Consider the following 16,597-nt stretch of genomic DNA (forward strand, 5'->3'; position numbering starts at 1 on the left):
CCTGCGTCGAGGAGGGGAATTGCAGTTCGGCAGGGGTGGGGAACTGGGCGGGCCTTCAGTCCCAGGGCACATCAGGGTCCAACCTTCCTTCAGGGGGTCCCATATCTTAGAAGGCTTTAGCTTACCTCCTTGCACACTAAAGACTTTTACTGGGGTGGGGAGCTGAGGGTGAATGTTTTGAGCTGAGAAGTTTAACACCCCAATACCTATTGATTTCCTATCCTGAACATGCACTACCCTATCTGCCATTGTCTTTTAGGAAACTTTCTCGCCATTGGTCCATCAGACAGTATCTTTCTACTCACGGGCCCATAACATGGTATCATCCCATTCTATATTACCATGACTTCATAGGTTCCTTTCCAATTGACCAAGGTGTTACATCCATTGGATATGATACTGCCACTCTTGCCACTGGCCGAAGGCCAATAAGCTTCCAACATCTTGGTATTGTGACTTAAACCCATAGAGCTTTTTCCCCTTCCACGTCTGCCAATGTTATTAAGTCCAGGTGTTTCTCAACTCAACTTTTAGGGGAATTGGAAAGGGACCAATGATGGGGATTCTTTTTTCTGGTTCAGCAATAGTACCATCTTACCATGGAAGTAGTGGGGCTGGGGACAAAGAAAACCCCACCACCTCAATCTGAATTCACATTAAGTGTGGGAGATCTACAGCTCCTGTTAGAAAGGGGATGTAGTGGAGAGATACTGAATTTTTTGCTTAGGTTGTTTTCACTCCAGGCAATGGGAAACCTCAATCATTAATGTTGGTAATGTCAGAGACTAGCACAGGTTCCATGGTATTATGGATGCAGAGACTGAGTATACAGACCAGAAAGATAGAGTCTAGTATTAATTCATGATTGTTACTCTAAAAGTGGCTATTTCTTTCACAGATCTGCCCTACAGACAGGAAAGAGCAGTAGCTGGTTCTTTCACCAAAACTAATGTACCTACCCAGTCATCTGTCCATAACCTTGTCTTTACCCTTGACCTACTTTACTTGTAGCAAAAATTGGGGGCAGGGATGGGGAGTGGGCACCAACTATTGACTTGAGTAAAAGTACAAAACATTTAGGGAAGTGAACCTAAAATTAACCCTGTGGAGCACCAAGGAAACATTTCTTTGGATTTTTTTCTCTCCCTATTTCTTGTAACTTCCATTTCCTATCGCCAAGCTGGGGCCTAAGAATGCTTTCCTTGGCCAAGAGACACCTCTTAAAGCACATGGTCCACAAGTTGTAGTTAGTTAAGAAGGAACAAGGGTGAATCCATACAGGATCCAGCTTGTAGCTTTTCTATAAAAATTCACCACTAGAATTTTCTCCCATGTGCAGCTCTATTTACTACCCATGTTCAAAGCTGGCTTCTCACAGAACAGAAACAGAAAGGTGCCTAAGCTCAGGGATGGGAAGGCAAAGGTGGGAAATTCATTCAACGAATGTGGCAAGCACTTTTCATGTGCCAGTAACTTTTTAAAGTGTTGGGGATACAACACTAAATAAAACAAAACCATTGCCCTCAGGGAGTTTACATTCTTTTCTACATTATTAGGATTGGTAAATAAAATCACATTTGGCCTCACAAGTCAATAAACAGTAGAAAAACCCAACAGAAAAAATGAACAGAAAGGAAAATGGTTGGGGAAGAGTCATTTTAGATGTCCAAACTTTAACCCTGCTCAAACAGCAGTTTTGAGGAAAAGAAAAAACCTATAATGCTGAGCTTAACTACATTCCATTGCCCCATCCCTTCTAAGCCCCTCCCTTTATCTCCAGGGCAGTAATAGGACTATCTTTTTAGAGTGTATTTTCATCCCCTCTAAGGTTCCTGCTCCAGGTAGTCAAGCCAATCCTGTCCTCTTGCACACTTCATTGGTATTCAATAATGAGTGCCACCAATTTGAAGCAGGAAACTGGGACGGAGGCTAAGCAACTTGACTCTTCTTGTTGCCTGGCAAGTCAGCACCAAACTGGTAAAGAAAGGCTATGCCTTAGGGACAGAGGCTCCTGCCTGGATCTCTAAGCAGCTACACTTCACCCACACACATTGGAAGAATGCTAACGTAGGAAGAAGAAAGGGTGGAATAGAAAGATCTAAAGAAAGAGTGAACCACACAGCTTCTTTCCACAAATGAACATTCAATGGAAGCATCAGGGAAAATACCACCTTCTAGGGCAAAAGAGAAGCTCTGCTGGTAGGATAATTTTACAAAGTAGTTATTTTTAAGATGCAGAAATTACCTAAGTCTTTGAAATCTGAATTCTGATGACTAAATCTCCATCTTTTTAAAAAAGATTCCTGGTCAAGTCTCCCATCATGACTTCTCCCCACTTCCCAAAGCCTACAAACCAGTCTAGACAAGTCCCTGCCTATACCATCAAGCATTCTCAGGAAGCTAGAATGTATTAACATTTCACTTCAATCTCTTAGAAGTGAGAGTGATAGTTGAGAAGAGGAGACAGAGACCAATCAAGACTGCCAGAAATAACCCAGGCCTTAACAGAAGCCTAGGCCATAGGATATGATTGCTGTGGCCACATAGGACCTACGGACCAGATACTGCCCTTGAAGGGCAAAGGCCCAGCCATGCCGTAGAGAGGAAGGGGCTGGAAGAGTTAGGTGGCCTTCTCCCTGCTTCCTCTTTGCCTCTTTGTGGTGATGGGAAGAAGACACTGTAATACACAAGGTTGCTTGGGAAAATGGATTATTCTAATAAAACTTTATTTTTTCAAACACGGCCACAGAGGCAGGACCTCATGTTTAACACACACACAGACTTATGGATTTTTTTTTAATATAAAACAAAGTTTACGAAAATTTTTTTTCCACTTTTTGTATTTGTAATCCCATTAGCACAGGGACTTTGGCAGCAGGTGGGAGTGAAGGGCAGCTAAAGCTGCCACTGGGCAGTCACCGGGCACAGGAGGAGAGCACCAGCCTGGGAGTGGCTTCACTCACACACGCAGGAATACTCACCTACTGGTCAGCCACACCACACACACAACACAGATGCAGATGTCTACCCAGCGTCAACCACAGCCCTGTAGAGATGCGCTACACTCTGGGTAAGCCCAATATGTGAAAATCCAAATAGTCAAACAGCTAAAGTAGAGGGAGGTTGCTTGCTTGCTTTACAAAAGAAGCAATCACAGGCTGCTTTTAAATGGTCAGCAGTCCAAATGCATCAAAGGTCAGAGGGTGAGGGGAAAAAGGTCCCATCAGTAAAGAGGGAAAGAAAGAGATGAAGCCCTTCAACCCTGCCTCAGTTACCCACATGTGCTTGCATCTACTTAGAGAGTGAGAGAGGCAGGTGGTATACAGCCTAGGCAATCTGATAAGAAGAAAAGGCCAGCTCAGAATCAATGTGAAGAGCCCTCTCCAGCCCCAACACTAAATCTATCTAGGGGAGGGGGGGTGGGCCTGAGGAAAAAACCATTGGCTGAGGTCACAGCACTTAAAAGAGCTTGCAGTACCCCCAAACAGAATCCTTTGCGGAGCCAGTGGTGCTTATGGATCATAAGCCTGGTTCCAAAGCTACTTAGGAAAAAGAAAAACTTGGTGCCCTCCTTTTGACTTCTTGAACAAGCCCACTGTCCCATGAAAACTCAAGATCCTGGGGGTATCATGATGCTCTACTATTAAGGAGCAACTGCCTTCCTTCCCTAAGGCTACGCAAACACACCTTTACACCTTTCCTCAAGTATACTCCCAAGCACACACACACACTCACACACAATTTCTCCGAGGAGGCTGAATGAACCCCCCACCCTGGCCAAATTCTAAGACACAAGTGCCCTTTGAAGCAAAGGGGCTAGTGAAATTCCCCGAGCAGGGGTCAGCTGACCCCTTCCTTCCCTGCCCATTGCTTTCTCATTGGCAGAGATACTCACACTCAGGGCCGCCATGGGAAGGGTCTGCTCTGGGGCTGTCCCTCCCGCCACCAGCTCTGTTTATCTTGTCCCGGCCAGTCTCTCGGCATGGTCGAGCTTCCTGGAGCGAGATTTCCAGCTGCCCTGAGTGGGAGCCCTCCACTCATCCCCATTCCCAGGCTGGGCCCCCAGTCTTGGGGCCTCGACACTTGTTAGTAGCCGTAAGAGAGTCAGTCTGTGTGGCCCCAGGAAGTAGTAGCCTCTCAGTTTTAGTTCTCCTCAATCAGATTTAAGTCCAGGTCCCCAAAGTCCTGCTGGCACAGTGTCCGCTTACTCAGCGCCTGCCGCCCCCACCGCACGGACCCCTCCTCCTCCTCTTCGCTTTCACTCAGCACCTGGGAGGAACCCCCAATGGGGCTGCAGGAAGCAGAGAGGGGTGGGGGGCTACAGGCCATGAACCACGGTGGAGAGATGCTGCTGCCTTCCCGGGCTGTTTCTTGGAGACAGACACCTCCTGAGTATGGTTTCTGTCAAATAAACAGCAAAGTTAAGAAGGCAAAGGAAGATAATAACATCCCAGAGCACCCTGGCCCAAGCTGTATTTCAAAGTGTCCTTCCTGTCCCTTAGTTACCCTCTAAGGCACGAATCCTAGGCTTTAAGGTGAGGTTTATGAACTCACTGATAAAATTCAGAAAATTCAGTGACCATGTAACATTTCTTTGAGGAGAGCAAAATTAAAGACTCAATTATAAGCTTCATGTGGGCAGAAATATCATCTGCCTATTTCACTACTGTAATGCCAGGGCCTATACAGTCAGAGCCAGGTACATAGTAGGTATCCAAAAAAATGTTTGCTGACTGGTTAGATCAGTGATGGCGAACCTATGACACGCGTGTCAGAGGTGACACGCGAACTCATTTTTTTGGTTGATTTTTTCTTTGTTAAATGGCATTTAAATATATAAAATAAATGTCAAAAATATAAGTCTTTGTTTTACTATGGTTGCAAATATCAAAACATTTCTATATGTGACACGGCACCAGAGTTAAGTTAGGGTTTTCAAAATGCTGACACACCGAGCTCAAAAGGTTCGCCATCACTGGGTTAGATGGATGACTGTCAATAAGTGTGTAAGTTCACAAAGAGGTTTGTGACCCAGTGGTATAGCAGGAAGAATATGAAAAAGTGGGCAAGTGTATAAGACAACTGCACTCATACTGGGAAGTCAAAAACATTTGCTGAACAGATGAATGTTGCAGCAGCCTGTTTTAAGCTCTCCCAGACCCACTTAAAGCAGTGAAGGGCAAGTGGCAAAACCATCCTTGAGCACAAGGAGGGGGTGGGGCAATGATGATGGCACTCTGTGGCTTATGCGTTCTGAGTAGAGGGAAAGGGCCTCTAGCAAAACAACCTGGGAATCCCTATTGGGACGTTTAACATGGGTCTCACCCCAGTTTCTCTGGAACCCCCAAGACTGAGGAGTTTCACAGGACATGGGACTTCAGGATTCAGTGCTAAAACCAGGACAGTGCTGGGCAAACTGGGATGGTAGATCACTCTAGTGAAAGCTCAGACAGAAAGGAGCTCCAGGGGAGGCCCTGCCAGGATGGCATGGAACTAGGACAGCTTAAAAGTGAAAGAGAACACAGTCCCTCTGCTCCCATTCAACCATTCAAGCTTCCTTAATCCGGCGGTCCCACCTGATTCATCTTGTCAAAGTCCAAGGAAGGCCTTAGCCGCCGGGGGTCCTCCTCGTGGCGCCGCTTCACTCCAGCTTTTCGGGCATCCAGATCACAAGGCTGTGAGCGGCTTCGAGGAAGGTTGCGGAGGCCTCGGGGTCGCCAGGGCAGCTCTGGGGAGGATGCAGGGGAGCTCCGGGCAGAAGGCAAGAAGCGGCTTGCCTGTGGGCCCAGGCTGGGTGATAGGGAAAATCGACGCTGGGGTGGGCAAGGGGACAGGGATTCAGCATCACTCTCCCAGGAGCCACTTTGGGGGGAGGCAGCGCAGGGTTGAGAGGAATCTTGGGTCAGGGCCAGGCTGAAGAAAGGTGGACTGTAGGGTCTGTGGGCTGGGGCACATTGAGAAGAGGCACTGGGAGCTTGGAGGAACCTGAGGCTGGAGACCCGCTTTGGAGGGCTCTGGTGAGGCACCTGCGGCCCACCCCCTCCACCACTGCCTCGGTGCTTGATGGGAGTCCACAGCTTGGAGGGGGCAGGCCGCCACACTGGCTGCCAGCGAGACAGGTCCACGGGCACTGAGAGTGAGCGGCAGTGCCTCTTGGATGGAGGGGTGGGGGGCACAGGAAGCTTCTCTGGGTCAGGGGGCTCAGGGCTTAGAACTTGGGAGAGGGGCTGCTCCGGTGGGGAGCTTCCCCGGCTGGGTGGTCTGAGGTGCAGGCTCAAGCCTGACGGGTGGTAGCTGAGGTTGAGGCTGTCCTGGAACTCGGCACAGGAACAGTGGGGCAGGCCCCTCCAGGAAGCACCTTCTGGAAGGCATTCATAATAAAAATAATATTAATGATAGCTAATATATTTTTAAGAGCTTACTATGTGCTCATAATGTAATGAACATTTTATGTGAGGTTTCCCAAAAACCTATTATTATGCCCATTTCACATAAAGGAAGTCCAGTAACTTGCCCAAAGTCATGTAGCAATCAAATGACCAAAAAAGGATTCAAATCCTGGTCTGTCTGATTCTAAAGTTAGGTCTTTTAACCGCTATGCTATTCTGCCTCCATTATGACGAAACACATGAAATTGAAAATACACTCTCATACAGCGCCTTGCCACTCCCTCTCAAAGGTAAAACAATAGAAACAAACGTTGTGTCTGTGTGCGCTACTCATCCCTCACTCCACTCAACCTAGACCTACTTTGTTCCCCAACCGCCCAGCTGGCCTATCCTCTCCTTCCTTAGCCTTTCCCCTTTCCAAGTCTCAACAGCACCAAAACAGGAGTTAGGGTTACCAAGGAGTAAGAGGTAATCAAACAGGTAAGAGATCACTTTTATTGCTAGGGAGGGCAAACAGGATGCAAAAGGCCTTTGATAGTGGAACCATGCTTGGGAAACCCTAAGACTTTGTGCTACTCGTGTTCCTGCGTCTGGTCACCCAAATATGTTGACTCCTTTCCCATAGGCCTGCTCTGAAATTCAAACAGATTGGGGGACTGAGGGGTGGAAGAGAAAATGGACTAAAATGAATGGTCCTCACTGAATTCTAACCAAAACTCTGTCTTCTGGGAGGCAGCTCGTTAAGAGACAAAGGACCTACTCCAAGCTCCTCTGGCTAGCTGACTGCATTCTGCAGAAACTAGATATTTGGAACAACTGATAAGTATACGAAGTCATGCTTGATGGAGAAAACCCACACTTAACATTTTTAGTCAACAGTTCTGCCCCCTACTAACCTCCATGAGGGCAGGGACCATGTATCCTATTCTTTACTTAGAACATAATACCTGGCTCACAGCAAGTATTTAATAAATCAGAGGAAGAAATTAAATGAAGACGCTTTTGCCAACTTACTTCCCTGGCCAGGTATCCTAGAAAAGAAAATGAGCTTCACAGCAGCCCAGCATCATGGGTTAAAGTTCTGCTTGTACAATAGTGATGCCTGCCCCCATGATCACAGACCCTTTGATTGAATAATTCATAATTTATACCTCAGATACACATTCACATGTGTAAAATGACTGACATATGTACAAGGCTATTCACTATGGTCTTGTTTGGAAATAACCTAATGTACATTAATAAGAGACTGATTAAATAAACTATGGTACATACATACAATGCAACAATGTAAAACAAGGAAATGTTCAACATTACATAATGATATGTAAAACAGAGACAAGTGCCCATCTCAGAAGGTGACCCTGGCAAGAATGTTAGGGAGGTAGGCTACCTAGTCCTGGTCACTGGAAACCAATGAAAGAAATATGTGGATGGAAGCATGGAAATACACACATATATGCAAATACACAATACCTTACCAGGCACAAGCTGGAAAGGGTTCCCACAGTTGGAGATGTCTGCATGATCAGGCAAAGGCTAGGAGAGAGACAATATCCATCATGATTCAGGTTCAGGACACAGATTTCCAAGAAGCTCTGTTCAGCTCACCCCTGCAATTCCTGGGCTATAGGGATGTTAGGGACTCTTAAGTGTTTTCTTCTTGTCTTCCCAAAGTTAGTGAGTAAAATAATGCACATCTTCCAATATTTCAAACCCTTCTCCACCCAAGTTTTGGTGTCCCTTCTCTATCAGTGGAAAAATCCCTGCTCCCTTCCTTTTGGGCTGGGTTTCTTGAGCTTTTAGTGGACTCTTCCAGTATAAGTACCATGACTCATATGGCATAGGACAAGGGTGAAGTAGTAGCAACAAACAGCCTCTGTAAAAAGGGGGAGGGGGTCGTGGAGAAGCAGGAAGACTGGTCTTTTACCAGACTGATGCTGAAGCGTGTGCATTTCAGCTCATCCAGAGTCTGTTTCTGTAGCTGCTCAGTGATCAGGGTTATCATGATTCTCCCCAGGATCTGACTTGCACACTTTGGAGCAAATGATGGATGTCTTCCCTGTTGTTCTTCCAGACCTCACTCGTGAGCCGTCTTCTGCCACTGCAGCACCATTCTAGCACCATTGGGACTTCCCTCTCCAGTCATGCCTGCTGAGTCTGCCAATTACAGAGGGACCAGCCCCAAGTGATATTAGAGATGTACCTGGTCCAGAGATGGAAAATGCATGGCACACATAGCACAGCATCCCTATGCCAGGCCTCTGGCAGACATCATTAATTGATCACAGCTTTTTCCTGCTAAGCCTAAACATAGCCTCAGACACATTATAAGCTTGGCAGTCCAGATATCTAGTAAAATGAACTGAAGTTGGCAAGCAAATTGAAACCTATTTGCCACTCCTAACCTGGTTCATGCTCTGTTGTCTACCGAGAATACAGGCACCACTTAGAAAACAGCTCAGGTGAGAAAGAGGAATGACCAAATGGTTATTTCCATCCTGATTAGCCCAATATTTTCTTCATCAGAAGCAAAGAGAGGTACCTTTTACCTAGACTACAGAAATAATAATAGGGAACAGGAAGAGCAGTGGTTGTAGGAATGACTTTCTGCTTCAGACAAGAGTCAATGAGGTTTAAGTTCTTCCTTAGCCTGACCAGCTGATATAATTTTCCAACAGATACTGTATATATTCTCTTATAAAATGAGAAGAGGATAAGGAAATGGTACTAGGGTAATTCCAATTACATTTCAACTCTATAGATGTTAAAAACAACTCTGTGACTTTATTCAACTAAGTTTTTAGCCTGATCCGACTCAAAAACCATGAATACAATTAATCAAGACTCTTTCTCAGGTCAATTTTGGTAAAAACAAACTAATTCTATCAGATAACAGGCTTTAAGCCCACGTAATTACTCAAGGGAGGAGGGGAGGTTACTAGTGTCTTCATACTATTCTGCCTATTCCCAGAAGTGACTAGCAAGCAGACAGACGCTCACCAGAGGGTATATGTAGCATTTGCTAGTAGAGAGAATAAACTATCTAGAAATCTCAATCCTGATCCTATTTGCTGTGGCAGTTTTGGCAAATCATTTAACCTGTCTTAGTCTCAATTTACCCATGTAAAACAGGCTGAATAATCTTAATCTGTCACATCCAACATAACAGACAATACCAAAATGTAAGAAGCATACCATCTGGCCTGTACAAACCAGGAGTCCACATAGGCTGTTTCTCATCCCTCCTGTTTGTTGCTCTACAAAGCCTCAGGCTGCCACAAGTGATGATAACATTAAGAGGAAGGCAACCAGGTTTATCTATTTGATTAGATGCCAACCGCCATCACCTCAATACCGACAGAAGCCCAAAAGGGCTCTTCTGTGACCTTGGGGGCAAGATCACTTTCTACTTTTACAAAAAAGGGATCATCTCTACCCACTCCCACCTCAGAGGGAGGCAGGCCACAAGGAAAAGCAAAGAAATACACGTGGACATACTTGGGAGTTTTTTTGGAAGAAAGGTGTGGGAGTAGTCAATCATCATTATAGTTAACTATCATTTTCACGCATAATTATTGCAACCCTGAGCGAAGTTCCAGCTTCTTGAGAGCTCTCTTCAGCCGCTTCCCCTACTATGTTCTTGTGGGAGAGGCTAAAGCTTCTATCACTTCTGCTCTTGGTTTCTTAACTCTACCCTCAAAGATGAACCAGAGAGGAAACCGAACTGCAGGCGTTTACCCCAGAGACCCTAGGCTTCAGGCTGACAACAGGCTGACCAGTCATGAGGAGCAGAGTGTGAAGCAAAACTCTTGCAAGCTTTTCATGAGGCATTTGGCCCAACAGCAAACTCCCAGTCCTCTCTGGGATCAAGTGAAGAGAGTGATTTCATGTGTTTTTTTCTTTTTTCTTCTGCGTTTTAATTGTTGGGATGTGGCCACACACGGCGGTAATTGGAACAATGCAACTACTACCACGCAACTGATCCTCTCCGCCTGAGTTTCCTCAAACAGGCCAGGCTGAGAGGGGGAACAGAACGGAAGCCATAAGGAATCCAACCAGGACACAAAAGAAGGCAAACCAGCTCCGCGAGGGGCCTCCTCTTTCTCGGGCAGGCAGAGAGAAAAGTGCAAGAAGCCCTCTCTTGCGCCTTCCTTCCCCTTCCATTTTGTGTCTCCGAGGGGCAGAGACTGCCCTGCACGTTCACTTAAACAAGTTAAAACTTCTCAGCTGAACTGGCACGGGGCTCAGCCCTGCAGAGAGCAGCAGGCCGCTAGGCCCTCCCCACCATCCCACCAGGCCCAGCTCTCCATCCAGGCTTCCCCCCCACCATCGGCCCCCCGAAATAAAGGTCGGACCCTCACCCCGCGCCCTATTGGATGGCAGTCACCCCTGACATTCGGGTTGCAGGGATGCTGAGGTCGTGCTGAAGCCCGGAGAACCCAGCATCAAGTCAGGCTCATGGGGAGGAGGCGAGTCACAAATCCTCCGGGGACCTTCCCTCGGGTCCCAGCCCCAACCCTCTTGGGGAGACGGAAGGAAAACAGGAGGAAGCAGGGAGGTGCATGAACAGGTAAGCGGGGGTCTGACTGCTCTTCCCCTGGATGGCTCTGGTGGAGAGAGGGGCGACAAGTGGGGCGACCCCCTCCCCCCCGCCCCGATGAAGAAGCAAGAGGCTAGGCCCCCCCCCTCCAATTTCCAACCTCCCCCTCGGTTGCCCTGCCTGTCCCCGCGGGGTGGGGCATGGGTCGTCCGCGGGCCCCTATGGGGGCGCCAGGGCTCGCTCGGAGGGGGGCTTGTCGCTCCTCTCTTCCCAATGAGCTTCCATCATCCGGCCGCGGAAGCGAACTCAGGACGCAGGGGATGGGAAGGGTCTGGGACTCAGCGCTCCGCCACCCCTCCCCCACCGGGTCCCGTGCTCTCCCCGCGGAGGCGGCCGGCGAGGCCCAGGCGCGCGGGAGGCCGGGCTGGGGGAAGGGAGAGAGGGAAAGAGGGAGGGCCGGCCGAGGAGCCCGCCCCGAGGCCCGAGCGCCACCTGCCCTCCGCCACCTACCGCGGCTCCTCCAGCTCCCAGGGCCGCGGCCGGAGCAGCTCTGAGCGCTCCGTTCACCCCACGGTGCCCTTAAAAGGCGCCGGCGCGAACCAACGGGCCCCTCAGGAGAGTGGGGGAACCTCTCCTGCCCACCGAGTCCCCCCGAGCTGTCCGCGGGGGCTCGAGACTCGCGTCGCTTCTCCCTCGAAGCCTTTCTTAGGTAGTGCTGTCAGGAAGGAGCCCGGTTCTTTGATTTGAGGATGAGGGCGGTTTCCTCACTATGGAGTCACCCCCTGCAAAATATTGCAGAAGGTGGACAGGCCCAGTTGGAGGCACGTCTCGAAAGCCGCGGGGGAGACCGCGTCAGACGAAGGTAAACAAAGCTATGGCTCCCGTCCTCCATTCCTCCATCGGGCCACGGACAGCCTTCGAATCGGCTCGGGCCGCTTAATGAGAAGTAGCCAAGGTCCCTCTCACCTGCTCTCCTCTCGCACCTCCTCCCGCCGCCTCTCTGGAGGAATCCCCATTCCCCCAGCAGAGGACCCGTCCGCGGCGCGAAGGCTTCTGGGAAGTGTAGTCCAAGCGCCGATTAGGGCCTGCTCTAAGTCCCAGGAGCCCCTCTTCCAGCGGCCAGATCGGCTCGAACCTTATAAACCCAGGACTTACTACAGTTGGGGGGCTGTTCCCATTTGGTTCTATGATTAGCCCTCAGCCAAAAACTTTGTAAAGCTGAGGAGGGCCCAGGGCTGATCACTTCTTTTCCTCCCTCTACGCACCGCCCCCCCTCAACAGGATGAGGTAATGGGATTGTGATTATGACATCATAGGCGGCTCAGTAACCCGCGTGGGAGGGTGTCGGGGGGAGTACGGTAGTTACAGCTGGACCACTTTCTTTAAGACGGGGAGGGAGGAAAAAGGCAGATGGGGAAAAGATGTGGATGGTGCTATATTTCCTCTTCAGGTAGAGTAAACCATCTTTTATTAAACCACCACCACTGCCACCACAGCCAAAGTTTAAGTCCTTTTTGAAGACAATGTAGACGTTAGTAGGTGAAGAGGTTGGGGAATAGGTTTCTGGTTCTTACGTAAATTTGAGTCTCATCAATCAAAGAAGGTTTAGAGAGACAGGCAAAACATGGAAAAGGAGAGGTTTTAAACAATGCCTTCGTGTTGTGATCTCTTTGTAGGGCAGAATTTTAGATTTTTAATCGATGGGAAAGTAACAGTCATGCAAGTAAATCCTCACTACTACATTTAGCAACAGGTCCCCTGAAAGGTATCTTTTTCCTAAATAATGTGTACCCCACTCAAATCTGGGACAGATAAGTAGCTGTGATCAGTTAGAAAGTAGAACCAGTGGTGGGGATCTTCACAGAGCCTGGGAAGGGAGGAGTCAGAGCCACCTCGTCTGCAAACTGAAAAAGAAGAGGAAAAGTTAGATACTTAGTAAGAAAATGGGGTCAAGGGAAGATATACCTCACATTTCCTTTGCCTTGCCCATTTCCCCTGGCAAAAGAACTGGCAGGGGCCTGAAGTTACAGGAGATATGGTTTCCAATAATTCCTGTTGTGGCGCACTTACGTGCCAGGCACCTTGCTACATACTTTAAATATGTATTCTCATTTTTGCTTACAATCATCAAATGGGAAAAAATCTTATTTGACATGAAATGGCTGGAGAGGTTAAGTGACTGCCCATGTGGTAGACAAAGGTAGTATTTTAAAAAGCAGTCTGAGGCTCTAAAGCCCTTGGTTTTCACCACTAGATCCCCCTTTTTATTATTAACCATACTTACTAAAGTTAAATGATTGAGTATAAGAAGTTAAGTTAGCATTGGCTCATTTGAAAAACATTGAAATTGAGAGTTAAAAAACAAATCCTGCAAGTTAGGTCTCAAGCTTCACTTCAAAAGAAGATTACAACTCTTTCATCAAGTATAAAATAGCCCCCAGTGCAGCCCATTACAAACTATAATTAAATATCCTTATGCCACTTTTAGTTCTCAAGTTTTTTTACTCATGTCATGATATTTTTTCCTGATGCCTCATTTTCCTTTTTTGTTCTTGGGCTACTAGCTTGAACCCCATCTTAATTGTGACCTCATAGACCAGACCCCATCTCTGACCCTACTCTAGTGGGTTTCAGCAGAAGATACTACCTGGGCTCCCTTCTGGTCTCCATCCAGATTCTCTTAGGGTTCCAGGGGCTGGAGCCAGTCATCCAGGAGGTCATCCAAAGGGGTGGAATCCATTGGTTCTAAGAGATGAGTCTCCATTCCCTGCCTAGGAAGGCAGCAGAGTCAGAGGAGCATGCACCTCATTCCGACTCTCCCTTTTTAGCCAGTGAAAGTTAAATCTCTGCAAAATGGGGAGAGGTGGGGCTCAGTCCACCACTCTAGGAAGAAATCAAGAATAGTGCACATACCCCTCAGCCCTCCTGCCCTGCAGAGGCTGGCTGGGGGGGTCCCAGGAATGTAGTGCTTTTCTCCATTGCCTGATCTGGGCATCCCAGGAGCGGCGGCTATATCTCCTGTTTTTGTTTGGTGTTTGAGGATGAAGTCCTGGCTGTCGTTGTGCCCTGGCAACAACAGTTATGAGTCGGACTGAGATCAAGGTGTAGGGGGCACAGCTCACTGCTTATCATGGTGAATCAGGAGACTTACTAGGGATTCTCTGAGAATTAGGTATGATCAATGCCTTCAACAGAAAAAATCTTCAAGTCACATTAAACATCATACTTCCTAACTCCCCAATATTCTTTCTTCTGGGAAGGTTAAATTAGATATTCCAATTCCCTCAGAAGTCAAGATAGATATAAAAGACAGTATTTGGCATCCCTTTCAAACACACTCTACCTTTCATACATTTAGTTTCTATGTGTGCATGTAAACTTTCACGTGATTAGATAAATACATTTCAGTTAGCCAAGTCAGCTGGGGGTATGAGGTAAAAATGGTTGGAAAGAAAAAAGCTTCATAAGCAAAGATGGATAGAGGGGTTTTTTTTTGTTTGTTTGTTTTTGTGTGTGTGTTTTTTAAGATAGGCTTTAAAAAAGTCTTCTGGACTAAGTATGACTTAACCTTGGGGCTAGGTTGCAGGAGAATTTGTTTTAGTAATACTCCAAGTTTGTGAGAGCACTCAGATTCTAGTATATTTCCATCACCTGACATTGAACCAAAGCCACTTGACTGAGACTCTTGTGACTACCCACAACTACACTCAATTGGGGACCTGCTGCAGAAAACACTGGTAACCAGGTGTGCACTTGCCATAATCTATCTGCTTTTGCCGCCGCTGTAGGACAATTTCATCTGTTTCTACCTTCCACCTGCGGGGAAGTATATAGTGGCCACATGAAGTGTCATTATAATTACCAAAGCAGAAACCAACTCATCCCACACTCCCTTAATCCCCAGTGTGATTTTCAAACTCACCTGGCATGGCAGGGCTCTGTGCTGACTCCCACACTCACCATTTCTACCCTCCAGGGTAAAGACTCTTCACACTGCTCCTTTCTGGGGAAACAAATTCTACAGATGAAAAGGGTATTTTAGGACAATACCCAACTGACTATACTGCACCTCTAAGCCACTACTATCACCAAGATCCTGAAACTAGATAAAGGTTTTATTTCTGACTGACTGTTTTTCAAAGATAAAGGTTGCATTTCTGACTTGCTTCCCAAAGTGTAGTCTGCAAGCCATCTGGATGGGTAGCACCCAGGGACCTCGATAATTCCTGGGCCCCATTCTAGATCTATTGAATCATCATTTTAGGGGCCTGTATTTTAAATAGCTTCCAAGTTTATTTCAAATATTTTTTCTATTATTATGGAAAATTCCAAATATGCAGAGAAGTAAAGAGAATAGCATCATGTTTTGCTACTCCAAGTATGGTCCCTGTACCACCTGCATCAGCATCAGCTAGAAGTAAAGAATCTTGGGCCTCAACCCAGACCTCCTGAATCAGAATCTACATTTTAACAAGATCCCCAGGTGATTAGTATACAGATTAAACTTTGAGAGCATTGATATAATGGATCCCCAGTTACCTATCACCCAATACTCATGGCCAATTTTGTTTCATCCAGACCCACCACTACTCCCACAGCAGTATTTAAAAACAAGTCCCCAAAATTAAGAATAAATTCTTGCCGGGCGTGTGTGGCTCAGTGGTTGAGGATGGACCCGTGAAGCAAAAGGTCATCTGTTGGATTCTGGGTCAAGGCACATGCCCTGGTTGCAGGCTCGATCCCCAGTAGGGGGCGTGCTGGAGGCAGCCGATCAATGATTCTTATAATTGATGTTTCTTTCCCCCTCCCTTCCTCTCTGAAATCAATAAAAAAAATATTTTTAAAATCTCTCATCATTGAGGTTTCTATCTCTCTATCCTTCTCCCTTCCTCTCTCTAAAATAAATAAAATATTTATTAAAAATTAGATTCTCTTAATACCACCTAATTAATGTTCAAAGTTCCATAAGCAACCAAATTTTGAGATCCTTTGAATTGTGATAAGAATTATGCCAAGAAATAATTCAACTCCCCTGCTTTCCCTGAAAAGGCATTTCCTTTACTCACGTAACTTAGCGTCTCAGAGATGCTGCGCGCTAACCGGGAGATCTTACTAGGAAAAGCTCTTGGAAGGGGCCCCTGCCGCTTAGCATAAATACACACACCTGTTTCGCCCCGGCATCTGCCACACCGGCGGCAAATGCTCCATCTCCAGCGGAAGGGTAGCAGACTAAGAGGGGTAAAGTCCTTATAATACACGAGAAAGAAGCAAGGAAAAAAGAGACGTCTAAAAGACCTCCCAGCCAAACTAATTCCTCCAAGTATTAACCACTGGACAACGCTAGTGCTAGCGAGGTGCTATTTAAATCTCCCCGGGTCCGAGGGGCGGAGCGAAGGGAAATTTCAGGAAGGGCGAGGCGATTGGCCACAGGTAAAGCCAATGGTACGCCAGACTCGTATAGGGCGGGGCTGACTAAGCCGCGGGCCGAATGCTGGTGGGCCAATCGGCATCCTGCTCTGGCTGTGGGGCGGGGCAAATTGTGTTCCTACCAGCGCAAGCTCACGCCCCCGGGTGATGTACGAGCCAAGCGATTGGCTGGTAAGGTTCTGGGCGGGCGCGGGGATTGGCTGACGCAGCTTAGAGGCGAGCGGGATAGGTTATTGGG

At 47.3% G+C, this 16,597-nt stretch overlaps 2 protein-coding genes across 6 annotated transcripts; both read right to left on the reverse strand.

Annotated features, from left to right (window-relative positions):
- Positions 1-2,782: 2,782 nt before the first annotated feature.
- FAM53C (family with sequence similarity 53 member C) lies at positions 2,783-12,150 on the reverse strand. Of its 5 annotated transcripts, XM_023752118.1 has the most exons (6): positions 11,443-11,808; positions 10,131-10,408; positions 8,320-8,549; positions 7,871-7,928; positions 5,577-6,361; positions 2,783-4,401 (listed from the first exon to the last, which is right to left on the reverse strand). In XM_023752118.1, the coding sequence occupies exons 3-6, from the start codon at positions 8,395-8,397 to the stop codon at positions 4,144-4,146; spliced, it is 1,179 nt and encodes a 392-aa protein (XP_023607886.1). In that variant the 5' UTR covers positions 8,398-8,549; positions 10,131-10,408; positions 11,443-11,808; the 3' UTR covers positions 2,783-4,143. The 5 variants fall into 5 exon arrangements, with proteins under 5 accessions (XP_023607886.1, XP_014309343.1, XP_006086594.1 ...); XM_014453857.1 differs by lacking the exons at positions 10,131-10,408; positions 11,443-11,808 and adding an exon at positions 11,899-12,150; XM_006086532.3 differs by lacking the exon at positions 10,131-10,408.
- Positions 12,151-12,393: 243 nt separating this feature from the next.
- LOC102440784 (histone RNA hairpin-binding protein-like) lies at positions 12,394-16,304 on the reverse strand. The gene is made up of 6 exons (XM_006086533.3): positions 16,097-16,304; positions 14,855-14,935; positions 14,644-14,748; positions 13,846-13,998; positions 13,580-13,703; positions 12,394-12,836 (listed from the first exon to the last, which is right to left on the reverse strand). The coding sequence occupies exons 1-5, from the start codon at positions 16,138-16,140 to the stop codon at positions 13,613-13,615; spliced, it is 474 nt and encodes a 157-aa protein (XP_006086595.1). The 5' UTR covers positions 16,141-16,304; the 3' UTR covers positions 12,394-12,836; positions 13,580-13,612.
- Between the last annotated feature and the right edge of the window lie 293 nt (positions 16,305-16,597).

This window comes from Myotis lucifugus, unplaced genomic scaffold, assembly GCF_000147115.1.
Source record: "Myotis lucifugus unplaced genomic scaffold, Myoluc2.0 scaffold_28, whole genome shotgun sequence".
Lineage (NCBI taxonomy): Eukaryota > Metazoa > Chordata > Mammalia > Chiroptera > Vespertilionidae > Myotis > Myotis lucifugus.